Source organism: Ursus americanus, chromosome 13 (assembly GCF_024610735.1).
Source record: "Ursus americanus isolate L20-20 chromosome 13, mUrsAme1.1.p, whole genome shotgun sequence".
NCBI classification, from domain to species: domain Eukaryota; kingdom Metazoa; phylum Chordata; class Mammalia; order Carnivora; family Ursidae; genus Ursus; species Ursus americanus.
In genome coordinates, this window is record NC_142139.1 from 3,924,465 (window position 1) to 3,946,002 (window position 21,538).

Below are 21,538 nucleotides of genomic sequence, written 5' to 3' on the forward strand. Positions count from 1 at the left end.
ACTTGTGTGTTTGTCCATTACAGACTTCTGACATGGTTCTGATGACCAGCTTAGCTTTAGCTGAATACTTAGGCCAGCAAAGAAGCTTATAGAATTAAATGACCCCTGAGTGAGGGATGGGTTGTTTTTTGTTCTGTAAAGGCGGGGACAGAAAGAAGAAAGCTACTAGCTGTGCATTTCTTCAGTTTATTGAATGAGTCCTTGCTGAACTTTGTTCGTTGCCTTTCTTCCATCTGAGGAACCCAGAGAGCTCATAGCTTTCTCGATAAGTTGCTGGGCAGGGGCAGGGGAGACAGTGGGCTCCCTGGAAATGGCCCAGAAGCTGGATTCTTCAGGGCTCCTGGTACAACCTTCCTTTTAGTGCCCTGTACTTCTTTGAGGAAGAGAGAAAGTTTGGACGGGGTTTGGGGCCTGATTCTTCTCACCCAAAGTTGGTTTTTTGCTTTTTTCTTCCCTGTTAAAAAGCAAAAGGTACACATTTCTTCTGGGGAGGGCTCCTTAGACTATTAAAACAAAGTTGGGGTTTGGGGGGGAGAGCATTCTAAGCTACAGATGAATGTTTCCCCAACATCTGTTACCTTGTGGTGCTTGGTAAGGACTCAAGTGGACCTAAGAGCTTTTTTACTCGCCAGCCACTGAATTTTTTCATCCGTCTCTTCTCTCTGCCCCCAAACTCTGAATTTTCTGATGCTGAATAGAAGAGAGAACACAATTGCTCTGGATTGTTTAACTTTATTTATTTACTCCCCCCCCCCCCCCCAGTGAATATGTCTTGGTTGAACTGTGCTTGAAAACAGTGCAGTGGCCTGGGAAAAGTTTCTGGATCACAGGAGACTGGCACAGTTACCTGGCTATATAAGCTCTCCTTTTGAGTGTTCTTTATGGAGGGAATGTTTTTATTCTGGTGTTAACTTCCTCCTTGAGGGTATGAGATGCATTTGTTATGAAGCTCTTCCCTCCTTTCTTGTGTTACTGCTCACTTCTCTACTGGGCTCTTCTTTGATCTTCATGATATACTAGGGGCAGCAAAAGCAGCCCCTGTCAGCATTAGTCATTGGATTTGGGTGGGGCTGGAGATACTGTAGAAGAGGTGGGGCTAGCAGGCAAGAAAAAAAAGAATGCCAAAGAATACATTTGGACACTGTAGAGCAGAAATGGCATCTCAGTCAGGTTTTGGGTTTTCTCCGCCATGTCCTGGATCCAGCCTCACTCTTACCTGCCCCTTGCTTCAGTTTCTAATTTCCTTTCCTCCCACTTCTGTCTTCTCCCCATGTCTGCCTTAGGCACACCCCTCACTGCCTAGCTCTCCCAGGCCTGCAGGGCGATTATCCTGCTGCTCTCTATCCTGTGTCTGCCTGGGGTACCCTAACAATGCAGTAGTTCCTGGTGAGTGGTGGTCTAACACTTGAAAGTGAGCAGAGCATGAGGTGCCTCCCAGACCCTGGCACCCAGCCCTACGTGTCCTGGCTGTAGGAACCTTGGGCGATTCACTTAACCCCTCTGTGCCTCTTTCCTTACCTGCAAACAAGGGTACTTGGCTCACGGTGCTGTGAGAGCTAACCACGCAAAGAGCTGAAGAGACTCAGCTAGCGTGTTCAGTGGTAACTGTTGAGTAGATGATGCTTTCATGTAGATTTGTGAGATCAATCCGGTGATGACTTCTTTAATTCTAAATTCTCTTCACTGTCTTTGAAGATGTTTGATCCCCGTAGCTGAATTAAGCACAATTCTGCCCGCCCCTCTGGCCTCTGCTGTCTTGTGGAGAGAAGTGTGGTCTCCATGGGCAAGGGGGTCTTTGGTGGGTATCTGGAATCAACAGATAACAGCTTGACCTCTCCTTAGCTCTAGGCTCAAAGTTGGAATCACTCTGGTGAGCTCTCTTTGGCTGCTCTGATGCCATCTTTCTGCTGAGAATAGACTCAAACTCACTTGCCAAGATTTAATTATTCATCACGTTCCCTTCCTTTGTCCCCTCCAGCTTTCCCTGTGACTTTCTTCCCTCTGTCATTATCACTGTTGTTCTTCCAGCCACAGACACTCCGAAGTTGGGGTCATGGTCAGAGTCTCCTCTGCGCTGCAAAAGGCTCTGAGGCTTTTCTCTGTGAGGAGTCTGTAATTCCTGGACCAGACGTCGATACTTGAATTGTTGTGGGAGCCTCTTAATTGGTCCTTTTCAGCAAAACCCCACTCATTCTAGCAAACATTGCCATACTAATCTTCCTAGAGAGCAGTTTGGATTGGTAACTATCTCTTCTACCCAGAAAGTATTCATCATGGCAACATCTTGGAGAGATAGGTAAATACAACCAAGAGTTTGTTGATGCTAGTGACATGTCCCGAAATTGGTGGGAGATGGGAGGGGAGAGTCCTGGGAGAGGAGTTATTTTTCTCTACATTACCAAATCCAGATGCTTACTGAATTTTCAAAAAAATATGTACTTGACAGACTTCTCATCTGAAAATGGAGGCCCATTTCTTTGGCTTTTTAGAAATGCTTTTTGAGATATAAAAATATAAGTTAAAAAAAAAAAGCTAGCTCATGACTTGAACTCTTTTAAGAACAGACCAGCTGGTTATGCTGGCGGTAGTGGTTGCAAGCCTCAACGGAATGCCGTTTTTTGATTGTCGAAGTTTGTGAAGACAAGCCGTGCTGATGGCAGAGTTGAAGGAATTGCACAATCGGAGATAATCATAAGCCCAGAATTGGCTGCTCTGAGAGACGTGTCTGATTTATGACTTCTTCCTCCCTGGATCCAGTCATGCGCTCAAGGGCAGGCCTCGGTGCAGAGAACAGCAGCGTCTGGGGTACGTCAGCGCCATGAGCGTGCACTCAGGGCACTTATTCTGGGAATTGGAAGGAAGTCAGGACAGTTTTCTGAGGGAATGTAATGCCGATGCCCCGCAGTCCTCCTAGTGCAGGGTCCCACAGGGCAGCTCGCTGTACCAGGGGGGTGTACTGGGGGATGGAATTCTCACGCATTTACCATTCAGGTCATGCTTCCGAGAAGCTGCTTCCAACCTGGTGATAGGTTTGCAAAAATATATAAAGCCACCATGCTTTTGCTGGGCATGTTTACTTGGCCCTGTGGCTGAAGTACTCACGGCTTTGACAAGTGTGCTATTCACCTGGCCTATTTTTACAGCTCCGAAAGCACCCTGGTCTAAAAATATTTCTCTGTGGCTAAGCCTGCCTTCCACCAAGGCTAGGCAAGTCATGGAGCAATGAGGACATAGCCTTCAAATAAATTTTTTTTCCATTACAGATTGCTTGTCCTCAAGATCTTACAGTGGGTAGGTACTGTAACATAAAACAAGAGTTCTTAATAGGTTGATTTAAATTATGGTCACTCAAGTTAAAGTGCCAGGAAGAGCCCTCCTTATTGTAAAAACAACAGATGGGAGGGGGAACAAAAGAACTTTCTTTTTGTGTTCCGTTTCTCCACTGCTGTCTCCTCAGAAAGTTGGGAATAACTTGGGGGGTATTGTTGCACAATTCAAGAAGAATGAGTGTGGTTTTTTTGTACCCAGGACACATGAAATTCTTCTCTAAGTAAGAGCCTTCAGTAATAGAATTATTTTCACATTGTGAGGGGGCCCTCAGCTACACTGATGAAAAGACCCCTGGACCTTCAGGAGATCTGATCTCATCTTGGCTTTCCTACCAGCTGTTCCTGTTCAGTCAGTATTGCCTGGGGGCCCCGCAGCCAGGTCGGGTCTCCATGCTCAGTGGGCAGAGATGAATGACGTTTTGTCGGGAGCCTGCAGTAGGGAAGTAGGGAAGACAAGGCTGAAACAGATGGTCATAGCAGTGTGGTGGGTGCAGGGCTATTACAGGAGTGCAGGACGGATACCTGCCCAGAGCTAGGATGATCTTGGGCTGTAAGGTCTGGAAGTGATCTTACTTGGTATGTGTGATAGTATATTCACTGGAATATTTTTAATGGAGTAATGTATATACCACATTTTGTCTATCCATTTGCACGTCTTGGGACACTTGGGTTGCTTGCACTTTTGGTTACTGTGAATAATGCTGCTGTGAGTGTGGGTATACGTAGGACTAATATCGAGAGTTCTTGCTTTCAGTTCTTTTGGGTATATACCTAGAAGTAGAGTTGCTGGATGGTACGTAATTAGTTTTGCATGTTTGAGGAGTTGCTATAACGAATTCAGTAGCAGTGCAGCATTTTACATTTTCATCAGCAGCGTGCAAAGGTGCCGATTTCTCCGTATCTTTGCCAGTACGTATTTTCTGTGTTTTGTTTGTTTTTATCATAGTCATCCTAATGGATGTGACTAGATGAGAGAGTTTTACACTAAAGCTCTGATGTTCTCGGAGGTTCTGTGAATCTCCATGGTGGTTCCAAACCTCTCTTCCCTGACCTCTGTTTTATATATTGCTCTTCTGTATGCATGCCTATAAAGAAGGACTTTATGGCTAAAAAAAGTTTGAAAGCCATTGCACTGAATGATCTTTAGGGTATCTTTCTGCTCTAAAAATCAGAGATCTTGGTTATCTGTAGCTGATAAACATGAACAATAAATGCTTTTGCTGACCTCTGACCTTGCGATAGTTGAGAAGCTAAGGTGCCTTAGCTCTCCAGTGTGTTGGAGGGAGTGAGCTTGTTGCGTGTCTGTGGCCATCCTTGACCTGGCTCACACATGTGCTCCTCACAGATGGTCACAAATACAGGGCTTGCACGCCTCTAGCCTTGCCCACAGCCCCTTTGATAAAAGGGTACAAGACCTAGTCATGTGCTGGAGGAAATTAAGCGTAAGTTCATTTTTGAAATCACAGGGTGCTCATATTGCAGAGCAGCTGTCCTTCAGCTCCCCTTCTGCCTGCGTCTTAACTACCAGGGCCGGAAAGCAGTTAATCTGCTTGCCCTCATAGCAGAGACTTCTGTAGCATTTTTCCCCCTTTGGTAATTGACTAAAGGATTCTGCTTATTAGCTCTTTTTGTTGTTGTTGTTACTGTACTTTTCAAAGTAATGTGATTTTTCATAATTCTAAACTAACTTGAATGTTACGTAAAACTTGCTATAGTTTCTAGTTGTAGTCATGACATCTTTTTTTTTCTTTTTCAAGTTTTTATTGAATTCCAGTTGACATACAGTGTAATATTACTTTCAGGCGTAGACTTTAATGATTCATCACTTACATACAACACCCGGTGCTCATCACAACCAGCGCCCTCCTTAATCCCCGTCACCCATCTAGCCCATCTCCCACCACCTTCCCTCCAGCAACCGTCCGTTTGTTCTCTATGATTAAGAGTCTGTTGCCTGGTTTGTCTCTCTTTCCCCCCCTATGTTCATGTGTTTTGTTTCTTAAATTCCACATATGAGTGAAATCATATGGTATTCGTCTTTCTCTGACTTATTTTGCTTAGCATAATACCCTCTGGCTCCATCCACACCATTGCAAATGGGAAGATTTCATTCTTTTTTTATGGCTGAGTAATATTCCATTGTATGTATGTATGTATGTGTATGTGTGTATGTATATGTATATATGTATTCACACACACACACACAACATCTTCTTTATCCATTCATCAGTCAGTGGATGTTTGGGCTCTTTCCATAATTTGGCTATCGTTGATATGCTGCTGTAAACATTGGTGTGCATATATTCTTTCGAGTCTGTATTTTTGTGTCCTTTGGGTAAATACCTGGTAGTGTAACTGCTGCATCATAGAGTAGCTCTATTTTTAACTTTAAGGAACCTCCATACAGTTCTTCAGAGTGGCTGCACCAGTTTGCATTCCCACCAATGGTGTAGGAGGGTTCCCCTTTCTCTGCATCCTTGCCAACATCTTGTTTCCTGTGTTGTTAATTTTAGCCATTCTGTATAGTCATGACTTCTTGAGAACTCTGTTCAAAAATATTTTACAAACTAAGGCTTTTTAGAAATCTATTATTCATGTGTTCTTTTCACAAATAGTAAGTGTCTTGTGTATGCTGGGTATTGGGATGGGTAGAAGGTAGTGTGTGGTTGCTGCCCTTGAGGAGTTCATTGTCCAGAGAAGGAAATATAAGCATAAACAACTAACTAATAAAGGCAGATATCTGGGATGCAACCTACAGATGAAAATTTTGGTGGTTTAAATACCTTAAGGTCAGGGGCATCTGAGTGGCTCAGTTGGTTAAGCGTCTGACTCTTGGTTTTGGCTCAGGTCATGAACTCGGGGTCTTGGGGTCAGGCTGCACATGGAGGGGATCCCTGCTCAGCTGGGAGTCTGCTTCTCCCTCTGCCCCTCACCCCGCTCATGCTTGCTTGTGCGCAAGTTCTCTCTCTGAAATAAATGAATCTTAAAAAAAAAAATACCTTAAGGTAAGACTTCTAAATACGTAAGATCTGATCTGATCTATATGCTCTGTCTTCTGTGGTAAGGAAAAAGAGACATTTAAAAAGTGTATGTAAAAAAGCATATGTATAGGGGCGCCTGGGTGGCTCAGTCAGTTAAGCGTCTAACTCTTGATTTCAGCTCCGGTAGTGATCTCAGGGTCGTGAAATCCAGCCCTGAGTTGCGCTCCATGCTGGGCGTGGAGCCTGCTTCAGAGTCTGTCCCTCTGTTTCTTCCAGCCCTCAGCTTGCACATTCTCTTGCTCTTAAAAAAAAAAAAAAGGCATATGTATATATCATACTAGCTGTATGTATATGCAATTTATATTTACCGGAAAGGTTTTTCAAAGACTTTATTTAGAGAGCAAGCAGGTGGAGGGGCAGAGGGAGGAGAGAGAGAATCTCAAGTAGACATCACTCTGAGCATGGAGCCTGACCTGGGGCCTGCTCAAGACCTTGAGATCACAGCCTGAGCTGAAATCGAGAGTCTGGCGCTTAACCAGCTGAGCCTCCCAGGTGCCCCTACTGGAAATTCTGCTTGGACGGCAACTAAGAGTGTGCCGGAACCACCCCGTGTTGGTATTTGTGGTAACAGCAAATTCAGACTCCGAAGTGGATGATGCAACAGCTCTTTTGAAAAGGTCTCTAGGTGTTATCGTGAGTTCATCTTTAAAAGTTGGTGTTGGTCAACTTTCCCATGTCTAATTTATCTTTTATCTTTCACACCTTGACTTTCTTCTACATACTGATTGGTTAGTGACTGTTCTGAAATTTGTGAGATTTTTACAACATAAAATAGCCTATGACCAATTTGTTTTTGATTCATCTGTTGTGTTCATATGCTGGTGATGGCACTGCCGTTACCCAATGGGGCAGCCAATGATAGCTAGTGGCTCACACCAGCCCTATTTTTTTTCTTTCAGTATTTGGATTCCTTATGAAAGATTTTTTGTATCTGTAAAATGAGTAGAGGTGCCAAGAAATGACCACCTCTGTGAAAGGTTGGGAGAGATTTCATTAAAGGAGAAGTAGCCTCTGTGTTGAATTCTAAAAGATGATTGGAGTCCCCCAAGCAACAGTGAGGGAGAAGGGGCTTCCTGGTGGAGGGAGCCACCTGGGCTGGGGTGTGAAGCCGGGAAGTAGTATGGAGGAGGAAGAAGCGGGGTGTGGCTGGAGAAGAGCACGGGCTCAGGTTACTGTGCTCCGAAGCATTTGGTATTTAGCAGTTAACGTAGGGGACAGCCGCCATGTGCAAGGCATGTGCTAAGTACTAGAAGATATAAAGATCAAATCAGTTTATGCCATAAGGAATTTAAGTCCGGGAGTAGAGATTGCTAGACAAAGAGCCAAATGACCCAGTTTACTTTGATATAAAGTAGCAGAATAAGACCAGTAAAAATCTAGCTCTGATGTTTCAAAACAGAGAAAAGAGCACATTCATTTTGAAAAAGGCTTCATGGAGAGGGTAGCATTTAAAGTGGGTCTCAGATAATGGGTAGGATTTTTTTGCACAGAAATGAAGGGTTAAGATTAAGAAAAAAGTGTTGTGTAGCAAATTGTGACCGTCGGAATAGTGGTACCATGATGAAGGTCAGAGAGAACTGGTTTTAGGGTCGAGTTGATGACTGAGGACATCAAGATGATGCCTGAGGACGGAATATGTTAGTTTGAGGCACAGTTGGAATTATGAGAATGATTGAGAATCCAGAAGAAAAAGATACAGAGACAGAAGAAAAGAATATTAAAAGCAGAATGTTGAAGGATACCTTTGTTTAGAGGTTGAGAAGACTCAGAGAAGTCAATATGGGGATGCCGGGGTGGCTCAGTTGGTTAAGTGTCTGCCTTTGGCTCGGGTCATGACCCCAGGGTCCTGGGATCAAGTCCCGAGTCGGGCTTATTGCTCGGGGAGGAGTCTGCTTCTCCCTCTGCCTGCTGCTCCCCTTGCTTGTGCACGTATGCGCTCTCTGTCTCTGACAAATAAATACATAAATAATCTTAAAAAAAAAGTCAGCTTGGCTAAGAGCAGAGATAAGAAATAGAGATAAGAAATTGAAGAGAGAGTTTCAAAAAAGTAAGCTCTAGTTGGCAGTGTGCCCGGCTGGGGAAAAGTGGAAGATGTAGTCCTAGAACAGGCATGGCTCTAGCAGGTGGAAGACCACAGCTAAGTTATGGGTAATTTCCTGCAGCAGTGGTGGTGTAGGAACTGCGCGGCCGGGGAGAGAGTGGAAGCACCAAGCGCGGTGAACAGAGTGGCAGCTAACAAGCACCATTGCACCGCCTATGTGCCTGGCAATGGTAAGCACTTGAAAGGCATTCGCTTTAGTCTTCACAGCAGTCCAGGGAGATGGGAACTGTGTTATCCCTTGTAACACATCAGAAAACCATAGGCAGCAAGGCTGCATAACGTGCCCGAAGTCATGCAGTAAGTGGCTAAGCCAGGCTTTATACTTAGGAAGTCCACTTCTAGAACTTGGGTTCCGCACACCACTCTGCCACACTGTAATCGAAGGACTTTAGTGGTGAAGCGAAGGCCAGCTTTAGGCAGTTAAGGAAGTTTGTTGGTGCCCCCTCCTCACCTTTTCCTTACTTTTTAAAAAGATTTATTTTAGAGAGAGAGAGAGAGCGCACACTCACAAGTGGTAGGGAGGGGAAGAGAGACAGAAAATCTTCAGCAGACTCTCTGTGAGCGTGGAGCCTGATGCTGGACTCAGTCCCACAACCCTGAGACCATGACCTGAGCCGAAACCAAGAGTCGGATGCTTAACCGACTGAGCCTCCCAGGTGCCCCTTACTTTCTTTTCAAATGAAGATAGATCCCAGTCTGTAAAAATGGAAGAGCAAAGAAAGGAAAACCTGAAAATGAAAACCAGAAAGGGAACAAGTTTTGGGATCAGAAGGTGTAAGAACAAAAGCAAAATAAAATGACTTACCTTAGGAGGCTGTACCCGGATCCGGTATTCGGCCTCACACCCTCAAACAAGGAGGAAGGGAGCTGCCTAGAATAAAAATAGTAAGCTCTGTGACATGCCAGGCACCATTTTGGGTGTTTAACATGTATTAACTCGTTTAATCCTTTCAACAACCCTGCTGCTCCACATGGCCCACAGAGGTCATGGAATGTTTCCCATCTCACAGCTGGTAATTGAGCTCCAGGTGGGTTAGTTCTTGCCCAGCTCAGAATGGTCTTGGCTGTTCCCCTTAGACCCAGCCATGCCTTTTGGGTCAAGAATAGCCAGCACATGAGCTCCAGAGGCAGACAGCCCTACCTTCAAATCCGAGTCATCTCCAGACCTTCAGATAGCTTATTGTTACAACGCCTCCCCCAAATGCTATTTGGAAGATGTAATTGGGTAATCGATGAGGGGTGAAAGCTCTCTGAGAGCGGGGGATTTGTTTTGTTCACTACCTCATCCCAGACCCTGGAAGAGGCACGAAGGACATAGGTGTTGAGTTAGTGGTAGGCAGTGGTTGAAGGAATGAATGTAGAGATGTGGCCACCTTGATACTCTAAATGGTAGTTCCCCTCCATTCATAGGGGAGCACGGGTGGGAGAGGGGATCAAGAATGCTCGCTTCTAAGAAGCCAAGCTTTTTGTCTGTGACTTTTGATCATTTGTTGGAAGCATTTTCTAATAATCCCTGCGTTTTGTTTTTTTTTTTTAAGATTTTATTTATTTATTTGACAGAAAGCCAGCGAGAGAGGGACCACAAGCAGGGGGAGTGGGAGAGGAAGAAGCAGGCTCCCAGCGGAGGAGCCTGATATGGGGCTCGATCCAGGATCACGCCCTGAGCCGAAGGCAGATGCTTAACGACTGCGCCACCCAGGCGCCCCAATCCCTGCATTTTTTACCCAGACTGTTCTCAAAGGCTTCCCCACTGTCCAGATTGTGAAGCCCAGTACAATTATTTGGCTTCCAAGAACAGCACAACGATCTTGTTCTGCTCTTAGCCTTCAAACCAGAGCGTAACAGAAAGCTGTGAATGAAGACCTAACCACTTGAAGGACTGTGGATTTCACTGGGGAGGAGTCACCCAAAAGCCATAAGTGTGAGCCACCATCTCTATCATAGGAGAGAAGTGGGCCTCAGCAACAGTTAGGTATGATTCTTGCAAGAAAGAGTGAAGAAAATGAGAAATTAGATGGGAAAGAGATTTTAAGGTCAAAAAGAAGAAGCTGAAGAACTGTGTAGGATGGTCTTAGGAGTTATGATTTTGACACTTTGAGACCTGGGTGGTTACTGGAGGGAGGAATGCGACCACATGGAGACTTCTGACTTGCGCTGTAAGAAAATGAAACAAACATCTGTTAAGGTTGGGAGGGATGAGCTTAAAGTGGGGAAACTCAGGTGGGAGGCTTTTGCCGTTGAAGTATGTGCCCTACACTAGTGTGTGATTATGTGGGACTCAAAGAGGAGTGCTGTTGAACCAAGTGTCAACACTGTGTTTCAGTTTAAGTGTGAGGCTTTTTTTTTTGTTTGTTTTTCCCTGAGCCTTGTAACTCAACATACACACCTTCTGAACATTTGATCTTCTGGTTACCAGAAAGATTAAATGAGGTCATTGTTTTTCCAACTAAGGTCTTTATGAAAAGAGGATCTTGAGGCTCTGAGAGTTCTATAAGAAATTTTAAAAATTATGTGTTTTCCTCTCATTGAAGATCCTGCAGTTTTAAGCATTTTCTGGATGATGTGTTTTTATTGTATCACTGATGAGACCTGAGGCATCAATGCCAGTTGTACATTTACATTCATAATGTTAATTCGTGCCAAGGGGAGACGACCTCCTCCAAGAACCTTTTGCTGTAAATTGAAGAAAGAAAAGAAGTGGGAGACTAGAACAGTTCCTGACACTTGGTAAAAATGTAGGAGCTCTGAATGCTGAAGAGCCGACGAGCCTCCCAGCGGGTACCATGGTGCTCACGGTATAGATACTTGTATTACCTGGGTCCTGTCCTGGGACTAGTGGTAACTGCATAATGAATTTTCCTGTTCCAGACGTCAAAAATAATAAAAACAATAAATAATTATAGCTCTTTTTTTGCAGGTTTTAATCTCATCATTGTCTGCAAGAGAATGAACTACAGAACTGCAAAGCGATGCATTAAAATTGGCATTCGATAATACTTGAGAATTGGTTAAATAAACTTGAGATTGGGTAGGCCTGATGTCTGGCACGTAGGAAGTACTTTAAACTGTGGTTGTTACTAGGGATGGCAGACCTCTGTGCACTCGGGTTTCAGTTTGTTGTGTTTTTCAAGGGATTTCTTCTCTAGGGAGCTCAGGATTTTTCCTGGCGTTGTGGCCTGTGGAGAAGAAAGAAAGGGAGTGGCTAGCTTAAGGTTGTTAGGGGTTAGCCAGGAGCCAGCAGTAAATAGGCAAAGATCAGTACAGATGCAAATGTGGGCAGAGATCAAGGCCAGAAGACAGCCATATCAAGGGGAGGGACTGGAATGTAACTGGGAAACACGTGTGCCCGGCCTGACTTTCAAGAAAGGAATTAAGAAGCAAGTTCTCTTTAGGGGAGATGCAGCAAGACCTTGATGTTCAAGAGGCCTGGCCAGAAGTAGGGGCTTGGTGGGGCCTGACTTTTCATTGAGGAATTTGGGGAGAATTTAGAGGAGAGGGGTCTTCCAGAGGGGTCTTAACATCCAGAACTTTCTCATGAACACAGGGCAGCAGGAAGACATAGGAACCCTACTGATTTTGGGATAGGGATTCGCTGGCCTCTCAGTGGTTTGAGATAATTGGCAACCCAGAAGGGCTGGAGTGGGTTGGATAGTAATCAGGGCAGACAGGTTCTTTCTTTTTGAGTGATGCTTTAGTATTTGGGCTGCACATTAGAATCATCTCGGGGTGTATCTCTTTCTCTCTTTCTCTCTTAAAATAAATAAATCTTAAAAAGCGGGGGTGGGGGGTAGGTCGTCTGGGTGGCTCAGTCAGTTAAGCGTCCGACTGTTGGTTTTGGCTCAGGTCATGATACCAGGGTTGTGAGATCGAGCTCCTTGTTGGGCTCTGCACTCAGCCGAGAGTCTGTCTAAGACGCTTTTTCTCCCTCTCCTTTTTCCCCTTCCCTCTCTCTCTCTCTCTCTCTCACGTAAATAAATCTTAAAAAAAAAAAAGATCATTTGGGGTTGTTTTTAAAATGCCAGTGCCTTCAGACTAAATAAATCAGAGTATCTCCAGATGCGGTTTGGACGTTGGTTGGTTGAAGTGTTCCCCAGGTGATTCTAACCTGCAACCCGATTTGAGCACAGATCTTAGAGCATCAGAATCACCAGGAAGGCTTTGTTAACATTCTGGCCCCAACCCAGAGTTTCTGATTTATTGGGTTGGGAGTGGAGTCTGAGAATTCGTATTTCTTTTTTTTTTTTTTTTTTTAAGATTTTATTTATTTATTTATTCGACAGAAATAGAGACAGCCAGTGAGAGAGGGAGCACAAGCAGGGGGAGTGGGAGAGGAAGAAGCAGGCTCATAGCGGAGGAGCCTGATGTGGGGCTCGATCCCATAACGCCGGGATCACGCCCTGAGCCGAAGGCAGACGCTTAACCTCTGTGCCACCCAGGCGCCCTGAGAATTCGTATTTCTAACAAGTCCCCAGATGAGGTTGATGCTGCCGGTCCAGGCCCCACAGCTTGAGAACGGCTGTCCTAGAACCACAGGCTGTTTCAGGTGTCTTTTGAGGCTTTCCTGCTCACATGGCAGATGTCATTTGTCTGGAAAGATGTTCTTGGTTATCAAGCCCTATTTGCTGTGAACGGACTGTGATTTCATTGAACTGAAGCTGCTTCTGTGTGTTGTTACAGCCCTCACCACGGGGCAGTGTACAAGTCACGGAACCTCCATCAGCCCCAGTATACCTCACCTACAAAGTGGAATGGTGCTGCCGATTTCCTGTGCGCTGTGAACGTGTATTAGAACTCCAGTTCGGGGGGCGCCTGCGTGGCACAGCGGTTAAGCGTCTGCCTTCGGCTCAGGGCGTGATCCCGGCGTTACGGGATCGAGTCCCACATCAGGCTCTTCCGCTATGAGCCTGCTTCTTCCTCTCCCACTCCCCCTGCTTGTGTTCCCTCTCTCGCTGGCTGTCTCTCTCTGTCAAATAAATAAATGAGATCTCAAAAAAAAAAAAAAAAGGAACTCCAGTTCGGGGAAGAACTGACGTGTGATTTAAGAGGAATTTTTGTAGATGTCACCAAGTCCATAATAGTTACTAAGGAAGGCATGGGGGACAGAGAATACAAAAAGGTCAAAGCATGAAATTTTTGTAAAATGATAGTATTTACTGTGTCTGAAACGCTGGTTGTCTCCGCAAGTAAGATAGCTTCCCTTGTGCTCCTCTAACTAGATTACAAGGAAAGTTCTGGAGCCAGGCGGCCTTGCAGTTTGAACTCTGGCTTCGCAGCTTGGCAGCTGAGTGATACTGGGCCGAGTGACTCAGCCTCGTCAGTCCTTTTTTTTGCAAAACAGGGATGATGTCTACGTCAGCAAGGTTGTTGGATTGATCAGAGATAGTCTTGGAAAGCGCAGAGTGTGTGCCTGGCACATAGTAAATGGTCAGTACGTTGCCTTTCTTAATTGTGCCGCATTTAGCTCTCCCAGCTCTCAGGGATCTCATAGAAGTAAGACAAGTGCATTCATAATTTAGGAAGAAGCAAGCTGGCCTTTATTAAGTGGCCTGTGGCTGACTAGCCATGCTTAAGACTGCCTCAGCTTACTGAGCCAATCTGGGATGAGGGTCAGGCAGCAGGGATGCGAGCCTGACATGGAATGCATGCGACAGGGGACAGACCGCTTGCATCCTGAGTCGGTCTCAGTGCTGGACACTTGAGACACACAGCAGGAGGAGTGGATTAATACAGTCAGAGAACACTGGACTCATCCCGTGGAAATTCTATTAAGCCCCTATTTGTTCATTTATTTAACAAGTAAACATTGAGTGCTGGCTGTGGGCCAGGCACTTTGGGGTGCAAAGACAAATAGGGCTTGAAGTTACCTTCAGGATTGCTGACCTGGTGTCCCTAGGGTATTTCTGCAAGACATGATTGCAAGGGACTAGAGCATTGGATGGGTTGCTCTCTGCGGGTGGGTAGGATGAAAATGTTGCTGTAACTTGAAATCACCCGAGGTTATGTTGTAACGTTCATTTGTTCCTGCGCAAATGTGACCTGCTCTAAAGAGCTTCTTTATAAAATGGAAAATATTACAAGGAGAGTTTAATTTTCTCTTTTTTGCTTGTATTTCCTTTATTCGGACCTAACCATACCCGCTTTGGGTTTAAGTGGGAATGTCCTTTCTACCTGTGTCTCTACCATAAGATTTCCTTCATATTTTCCTGAAGTTTTATGAATTAATCAAAGAAGGAAAAGCTGAAGTAGAAAGTATTTACAAAAACAAAACAAGACTGCTGGCGATAACTGTTTAGCCTATACAATTGTTGCCTTCTCATTGGCCAGAAATACTGGTAGAGGCATTTTGGAGCATAGAAAATGCTCTAGTCACTTGAAGGAGAGAGATGACATTGAGCTTTTTGAGACCAGTGGGGCACGGTGGAGCTGAGGGAAATTTTGCCGAGCGAGAATACGGTCAAGAACACACTGGGAGAGATCTGTCGTCTTCCTCTGTCAGGTTTGGCCCCGCCTTGCACCTCCTGCATCTTCTGGGGGACAGGGAAGCTAAGTGGGACACACTTAGTTACTTTGATACGGTCATTTGACACGCACGCTTTGCTCTCCTGGAACATTGTCTGGAGAGCCTTGTCTTAACAGCTGTTTTTGGCCAGTGTCTACACACGTGTTGTCTCCAGTGTGCTCAGTCAGAAACCCGGATGAAGCAAGGCAGGGACCGGATTGCCCAGTGACTTCTTGCAATGGGGGCAGGGAGTGGCTGGGGGAGTTTATGGGAGGACTTTGGAGCATGAAGGCTGAAAATGCTTTTCTGGCCATGGTTTTTCCTGGGTGAATTTTAGTGTTTTTGTAATGCATATGTCTCTGGTTACTTGAATATTTGGGGGCACTTCCCCTCTAGGTTTGGTTCTGCTTGGAGTTTAAAAAAAGCAGTTATAGTTGATCTTTGAATAACATGGGTTTGAACTGCGGGGATCCACTTATACACGGATTTTTTTACAGTATGTTTTAAAAAAAGATTTTATTTGTTTTGAGAGAGGGAGAGAGTGAGTAAGCGGGGGAGGGGAAGAGGGAGAGAGAGAATCTCCAGCAGACTCCATGCTGAGACTGGAGCCTGACGTGGGGCTCAATGCCATGACCCTGAGATCATGACCTGAGCCAAAATCAAGAGTTAGACGCTTAACTGATTGAGCCACCCAGGCGCCCCTATTTTTTACAGTATTGTAAATATATTTTCCTTATGATTTTCTTAACATTTTCTTTAGCTTGCTTTATTTTAAGAATACAGTTTATAATGAAGCATACAATATACGTGTATGGATTCATTGTTATTGGTAAGGCCTTTGGTCAACAGTAGGCTATAAATAGTTAAGTTTTGAGGGAGTCAGAAGTTGTATGTGGACTACATCCAAAACTAATGATGTGTACTGTATGGTGACTAACATAACATAATAACAAATTTAAAAAAAAAAAAAAAACAAGTTGTATGTGGATTTTCAACAGTGCAGGGGGTGGGGGTCAGCACCCCTAACCCCATGTTGTTCAGGGGTCAGCTGTCTAAGGAAAGCATTGTGGCTTATCTGTTATGTAACCAAAAATGCCCCATGCTATCACAATCAAGCAGTGCTATAATACCTTTGAAAGTGGGTTTCTAGAGGAAAGGTGTGAATCCTCCCTCACTTGTCCCTCACCTCTCACTTCTTTATGGTTAATCCTTTATTCCTTGGGAAGTTGGCCCGTTCTAGATGTCCTCCTTTTATCCAGCCTTCTGAGTTCAGGGCCTGACAGGATTCTTCACAATGGCAGTTTTTGGTTTTTTTTATTTGACTTCCCACGTATGGAGCCTTATATACTTAGTTTTCTCCCCTGTGTATTCTCAGTGTGATTATAAAGTCCCTAAGCAAAAGGACACTGCCCTCATTTTCTTTCTTTATCTCTGTTCCCTTCAGCTTTGGTATTATCTTGTGCCAAATATACTTGAATTTTCTTCTCCAGCTCCTTGAGGAGCAGAAAAATCCAGGTGATGCCTGCTGGAGCTGAAGAGGGGGACGCAGATCGGGACCTAGTCAGGTAGAAATCTGGGGAGTCCTTTCTGGCCTATTCGAAGGACGATCTAGGTCAGGGGTTAAGAGGGACAAAGTGAAAATACTTGTGTCATTCCAGAGGGACTCTCAGAGGAGCCAGAATGAAAATGGAAGGTCCCTAAAGCTAGCGCCTCTGCTCGCCCCTGCCTTGCAGGCAAGGTGCCCCATCAGTGGTCATCACGCTGCCCTTCAGCTGGTGCTGCCCAGGGGTGCCTGCCGCAAAGTAATTTCATCTCCAGCTGCATCTGGACTTTGAGATTTATTTTCTTAGTTTCTGTGTCAGGATCCTCCATCAAGTCCCCCCACTCCTCCAGGCTTGGTGATGTAGTCACAAGACCCAGTATGTAATGATAGTCATGGCTACAGTTTATTTCAGCAGAAGGGTACAAAACAAAAGCAACAGAGGGAAAGGGGCAAGGGGCAAAGTCCGGAGGAGAGCAGGGACCGTTTCCAGAGTCCCCTCCGTGTGCAGTCACACGGGACACACACAGTTCCTCCGGCAGCAAGTTGTGATGGCACATGGGAAGGGTCTACGAGGGACACTCGTCGGAGACCCAGGGCCCTGGGCTTTTCTTGGGGCTGGTCACACAGGTACCCTCTGCCTGGCACAGACCCGAATTCCTGCCCCCTCCGAGGAAAGCAGGTGTGCAGCAGAGACCAGAGCGCCTCCGCAGTTCAGGCTCAGCGAGCCGTTCTTCTCAGGGGAGGATGGGGGCTCTCATCGAGGCTGAGTTTCCAGGGGCCAGCCAGGGGCCTGCTGGGTTGCCTCTTCCGCTCAGTGTCTAAATGTGCTCTTGCTTTTTTCACTCTGAACGTGTGAGAGGGCCCAACTCAGGTCACGTGATTTGAGGTGTTGGCAAGCTGAGCCTCGGGCTCTCGCTCCTCAGGGAGAAAGCCTGGGTGGTGTTCTTGGGCCGGCCGCCTGCCTGCAGCCTGTGTTTCCGCCAGCAGGGCGAGTCCACTGCTTGCCTCTGTCCTTTTATCAGGATAGCTCTCGTTCCCGCCGTTATCCAGCCGGGCTGATCAGACCTTCCTGTCCTGGCAGTGCTTCCTTGTCAGGTCCCCAGGCAGGCTTGGGGCGCCGGCAGCCTTGCCTCTCCTGCCCACAGGTCCGGCAGGCTCAGACTTGCGCGTCTGTCGGAAGCTCGCTCAGGGACAAGCCCGAGGTGCTCTTGTAACTAACTTCCATTTCAAACGTGTCTTACCAATTTTTATCAGTGTTCTTTGGGAATCTTGGCTCAGGGATTTGGACCTCTTTGCCTTTGAGTTTTGCTCTTGGGTTACTTTTCCTCTCTGGCTTTCAGTTTGGAATTTTAGTTGCCCAGTTTCAAAAACCTTGCATCATGATGGTGGGTTAGAACTGTTCTTACTGGCAGGTTCACTTCAGCTAACCATCCCCTCTCCTACACACTGCTGACCCACAGACGTTCCAGAGCGGTGGTTGTGCAGGGGCCTTCTCGGCCCCCGAGGGACATCTCAGTCATGCTGGCATCCTGTATCACTTATGTTTGTGGTAGGCCACATGTCCTCTGGCTTGTGGTTTGAACTGAGTACAATGCCTACCTGTAATGTGACCCAGTGACCCTCACTACCTGTTCCACAAGCCCTTGTAAAAGAGATTGGCAAATCGTGATGAAAAAGGAATTGATTTGTCACCGTGGCTAAACTAAGCTGGCTCCAGGTGGACTTTGGGGCGGCTGCACGAAATGTACTGTCTGAATTTCAGCCAAGGTGGGATGGGAATTGCCCTCCTAAATTGGCTGGGCACCAGAGATCTGCTTTCACGGGAGCCGTGTCATTAAATAGCCCTCAGAATCTTTTTTTTTTTTAATTAATTTATTTGAGAGAGAGAGCGTGTGAGTGAGCACATGCATGAGTGGGGGGCGGGGCAGAGGGGGAGAGAGAATCTCAAGCAGACGCCACGTGAAGCCCTACATGGGGCTCGATCTCACAACTGTGAGATCATGACTTGACCCAAAACCAAGAGTCTGACACCTAACCGACTGAGCCCCCAGGCGTTCTGGCCCTTGGAATCTTTTTGCTACCATTATGAAGGTCTTGTTACTGATCTAAGGACTACAGAAGAGGTGAGCTAAGCAGTCGAGCTGCACAGGATTCTCCAATTTTAAGGAAAAACGATGGTGGGTGGGCTGTTGAGCACTTGGAACATGGCTAGTGCAATTGAGGAAGTGCGTTTTTCATTGTATTCCGTTTCAGTTTATTTAAATAGCCACCTGTGGTTGGTGACTCCCTCGTGGGATGGTTGGGAAGTAGTTCTGGGGTGGCCTTCACAGCCTTGATTTGCAGCCCAGCTCCACCACCCGCCTGTCGTGTGATGGTGCACATACTTCTTAACCTTCTAAGGTGTTTCTGAGAATGCACCGTCCGTGTAAAGGCTTTAGAGCAGTGCCTGGCAGGAAGGGGGTGTTTAGTTGATGCCGCCTAATATTATTATGATGTTTACTGGGTATTTTGAAGAGAATGGTGGCAGAGTTCACATGGAACATGAAACTCTACTATTTTTTTTTTTTTAACTTTTATGTTTCCTTTCTTTCTTTGCCCTAGGTTGCTGCTGCAACTGGCCACACAGTAGTGTTGGTAGACCAGACAGAGGACCTACTGGCAAAATCTAAAAAGGGGATTGAAGAAAGCCTTAGGAAAGTGGCCAAGAAGAAGTTTGCAGAAAACCCCAAGGTAATGTTTTGTTTTATATACCTCAAGACCTGTCCTCTGAACATAATGCATTTGGTGGCCTTTGCTTGCTTTTTTGATTTGTTGAGTAAAGCTCATTTTCCCATAACTTTAGACCAATATAAATAACATAATCGCTGAACGTTCGGTGAGGACTGAGTACAAAACAGAAGTAAATAACCATATTATCGGGTAGGTTTGGAGATCGGGGAGAAGGTTTCTGCAGGTGGTGAACTCATTCTGTCCACGGAGAATTGACAAACACCTATTCTGTCATACGGATGGCAGAGACCAAAACAGGAAGAAAATTTTCGTACTTGCAAGTTAAAGAGAATGATATAATAAACATTGCATTTAGCTAGGAAATCTTGATGGCTTAGGTAATATCTTAGGCACATTTATAATGTAGTCACTGGAGAGTAAGATACAGAGAGTGTCGTTCTCACTTCCCAGCCGCAGAGGGGTGTACAAGAGCTTGAGGAACTCTGAGTAGGCCCAGAACTCTGGTTTACTGACCCTTTCTCCTTGGACCTTCATGTTTATTTAGAAATACTGCAGAAATCCCAAGTGAATTTTTGTTTACCTTTGCCACCTTCTTAAAGTTGCTTAAGATTGATCTCTTCAGGCCCTGGATGGAATTTCACTTCATATACGGGCAGAGAAGAGGGCAAGGGGGGCTTTTGTTGTGTTGGTCACCCCGGCATCTACAGTGGTGTGGCTCTTCCCTTTTGGAATTTTGTATAGTAAAATATATGTAACAAAATTTGCCATTTTAGCTGTTTTTAAGGGTACGATTTGGTGATGACATTGACGCTATTGTGCAGACATCACCACTTTTTCTTTTTTAAAGATTTTATTTATTTGTCAGAGAGAGAGAGAGAGCCCAAGCAGGGGGAGCAGGAGAGGGGGGAGCAGGTTCCCCGGGGAGCAGGGAGCCCGATGCGGGGCTCCATCCCAGGCCCCTGGGATCATGACCTGAGCTGTAGGCAGACCCTTAATGGCTGAGCCACCCAGGCGCCCCACCATCACCACTCTTTACAAAACTTTTTCATCTTTCCAAAGAGAAACTGTACCCGTTAAGCAGTAACTCCTCATCCTCTCCTCCTCCCAACCCCTGTTGACCTCGAATCTACTTTCTGTGTCTCTGAATTTGCCTCTTCTAGGGACTGCATGTAAGTGGAATCGTAGGATATTTGTCCTTTTGTGACTGATTAATTTCCTTTGGTCTGCTGTCTTCAGGGTTCATCCAGGTTGCGGCGTGTGTCAGAACTTCATTCTTTTTCCTGACTGAATAATATTCCACTGTGTGTATAGACCACATTTTGTTTAGCCATTCATCTGTCAGTGATACTTGGGTTGTTCTCACCTTCTGGTCATTGTGAATGATGCTGCAGTGAATGTTGATATACTGTCTGTCCCAGTCCTTCTTCAGTTCTTCCATGTATGTACTAGAAGTAGAATTGCTGGGTCATGAGACCGTCCTGTGTTCGGCTTTTTGAGGAACCACCAAAATATTTTCCATCGTGGCTAAACCATCTTACATTCCTGCAGGCAGTGTACGAACGTCCCAGTTTCTCCACATCCCGGCCAACACTTGTGGTTTTCCATTTCTTCATCATAGCCACCGTAGGAGGTGTGAAGTGGTATCTCGCTGTGGTTTTGGCGTGTATTTTCTTAATATGTAGTCCCCTTTCAAAACTCAGAGGGGCAGGAGTGGAGTTGATTTTCACCCTCCCCCTGAAGAAATCCTAACAATAAACATCCCAGGCAGATTAACATCTCTGTCACCTGTCCCCCATATTCTCCACGACAGGGGGACCTGAGATAGGGCATGTTATGATGAGGCGGGTGGGATTTGAAGAGCCCTGGGCTGGAGGTTGGAGTCGAGGACAGAGTGAGTGTGAACCCAGGTAATCTGCATTTTTCATGTGTTTACTCTGCAAACTTTTGCTGCTTGTCCCCTTTGTGCACAGGCTCTGGGCCCCACTCAGAGGGTTAAAAACAAACAAACCAAGGTGCTTGTGCTCAAGATGCATGGCTCCTGGTGAGTGAGTCCTCAGGAGGCTCGGCGTTTCTCATCTGCGCCCGGCAGGTGCGTGGATGAGGGACGTGTCCACTTCGCTGGGCCTGACCCGCACCGATCGGCACGGCGGCCGTGGGCCAGGAGGGGCCAGGGAGCGCGTGATGTGGGGCACGCTGTGTGAGACAGACCCTGGAATTCAAAGACTTACTAGGAGAAAAGAATATAAGACATCTCAGTGCTTTTTATATTGATTACATGTTGAGATGATAATACTT

The 21,538-nt window shown here is 45.8% G+C and overlaps 1 protein-coding gene across 1 annotated transcript in view; it reads left to right on the forward strand.

Annotated features, from left to right (window-relative positions):
* The window catches only part of HADH (hydroxyacyl-CoA dehydrogenase), a 44,829-nt gene that overhangs the window by 3,680 nt on the left and 19,611 nt on the right, over window positions 1–21,538 (forward strand). Inside the window, exon 2 of the mRNA XM_045799199.2 lies at window positions 19,115–19,243. Within this exon, the coding sequence (XP_045655155.1) occupies window positions 19,115–19,243 (129 nt within the window). The remainder of the gene's footprint in view (window positions 1–19,114; window positions 19,244–21,538) is intronic.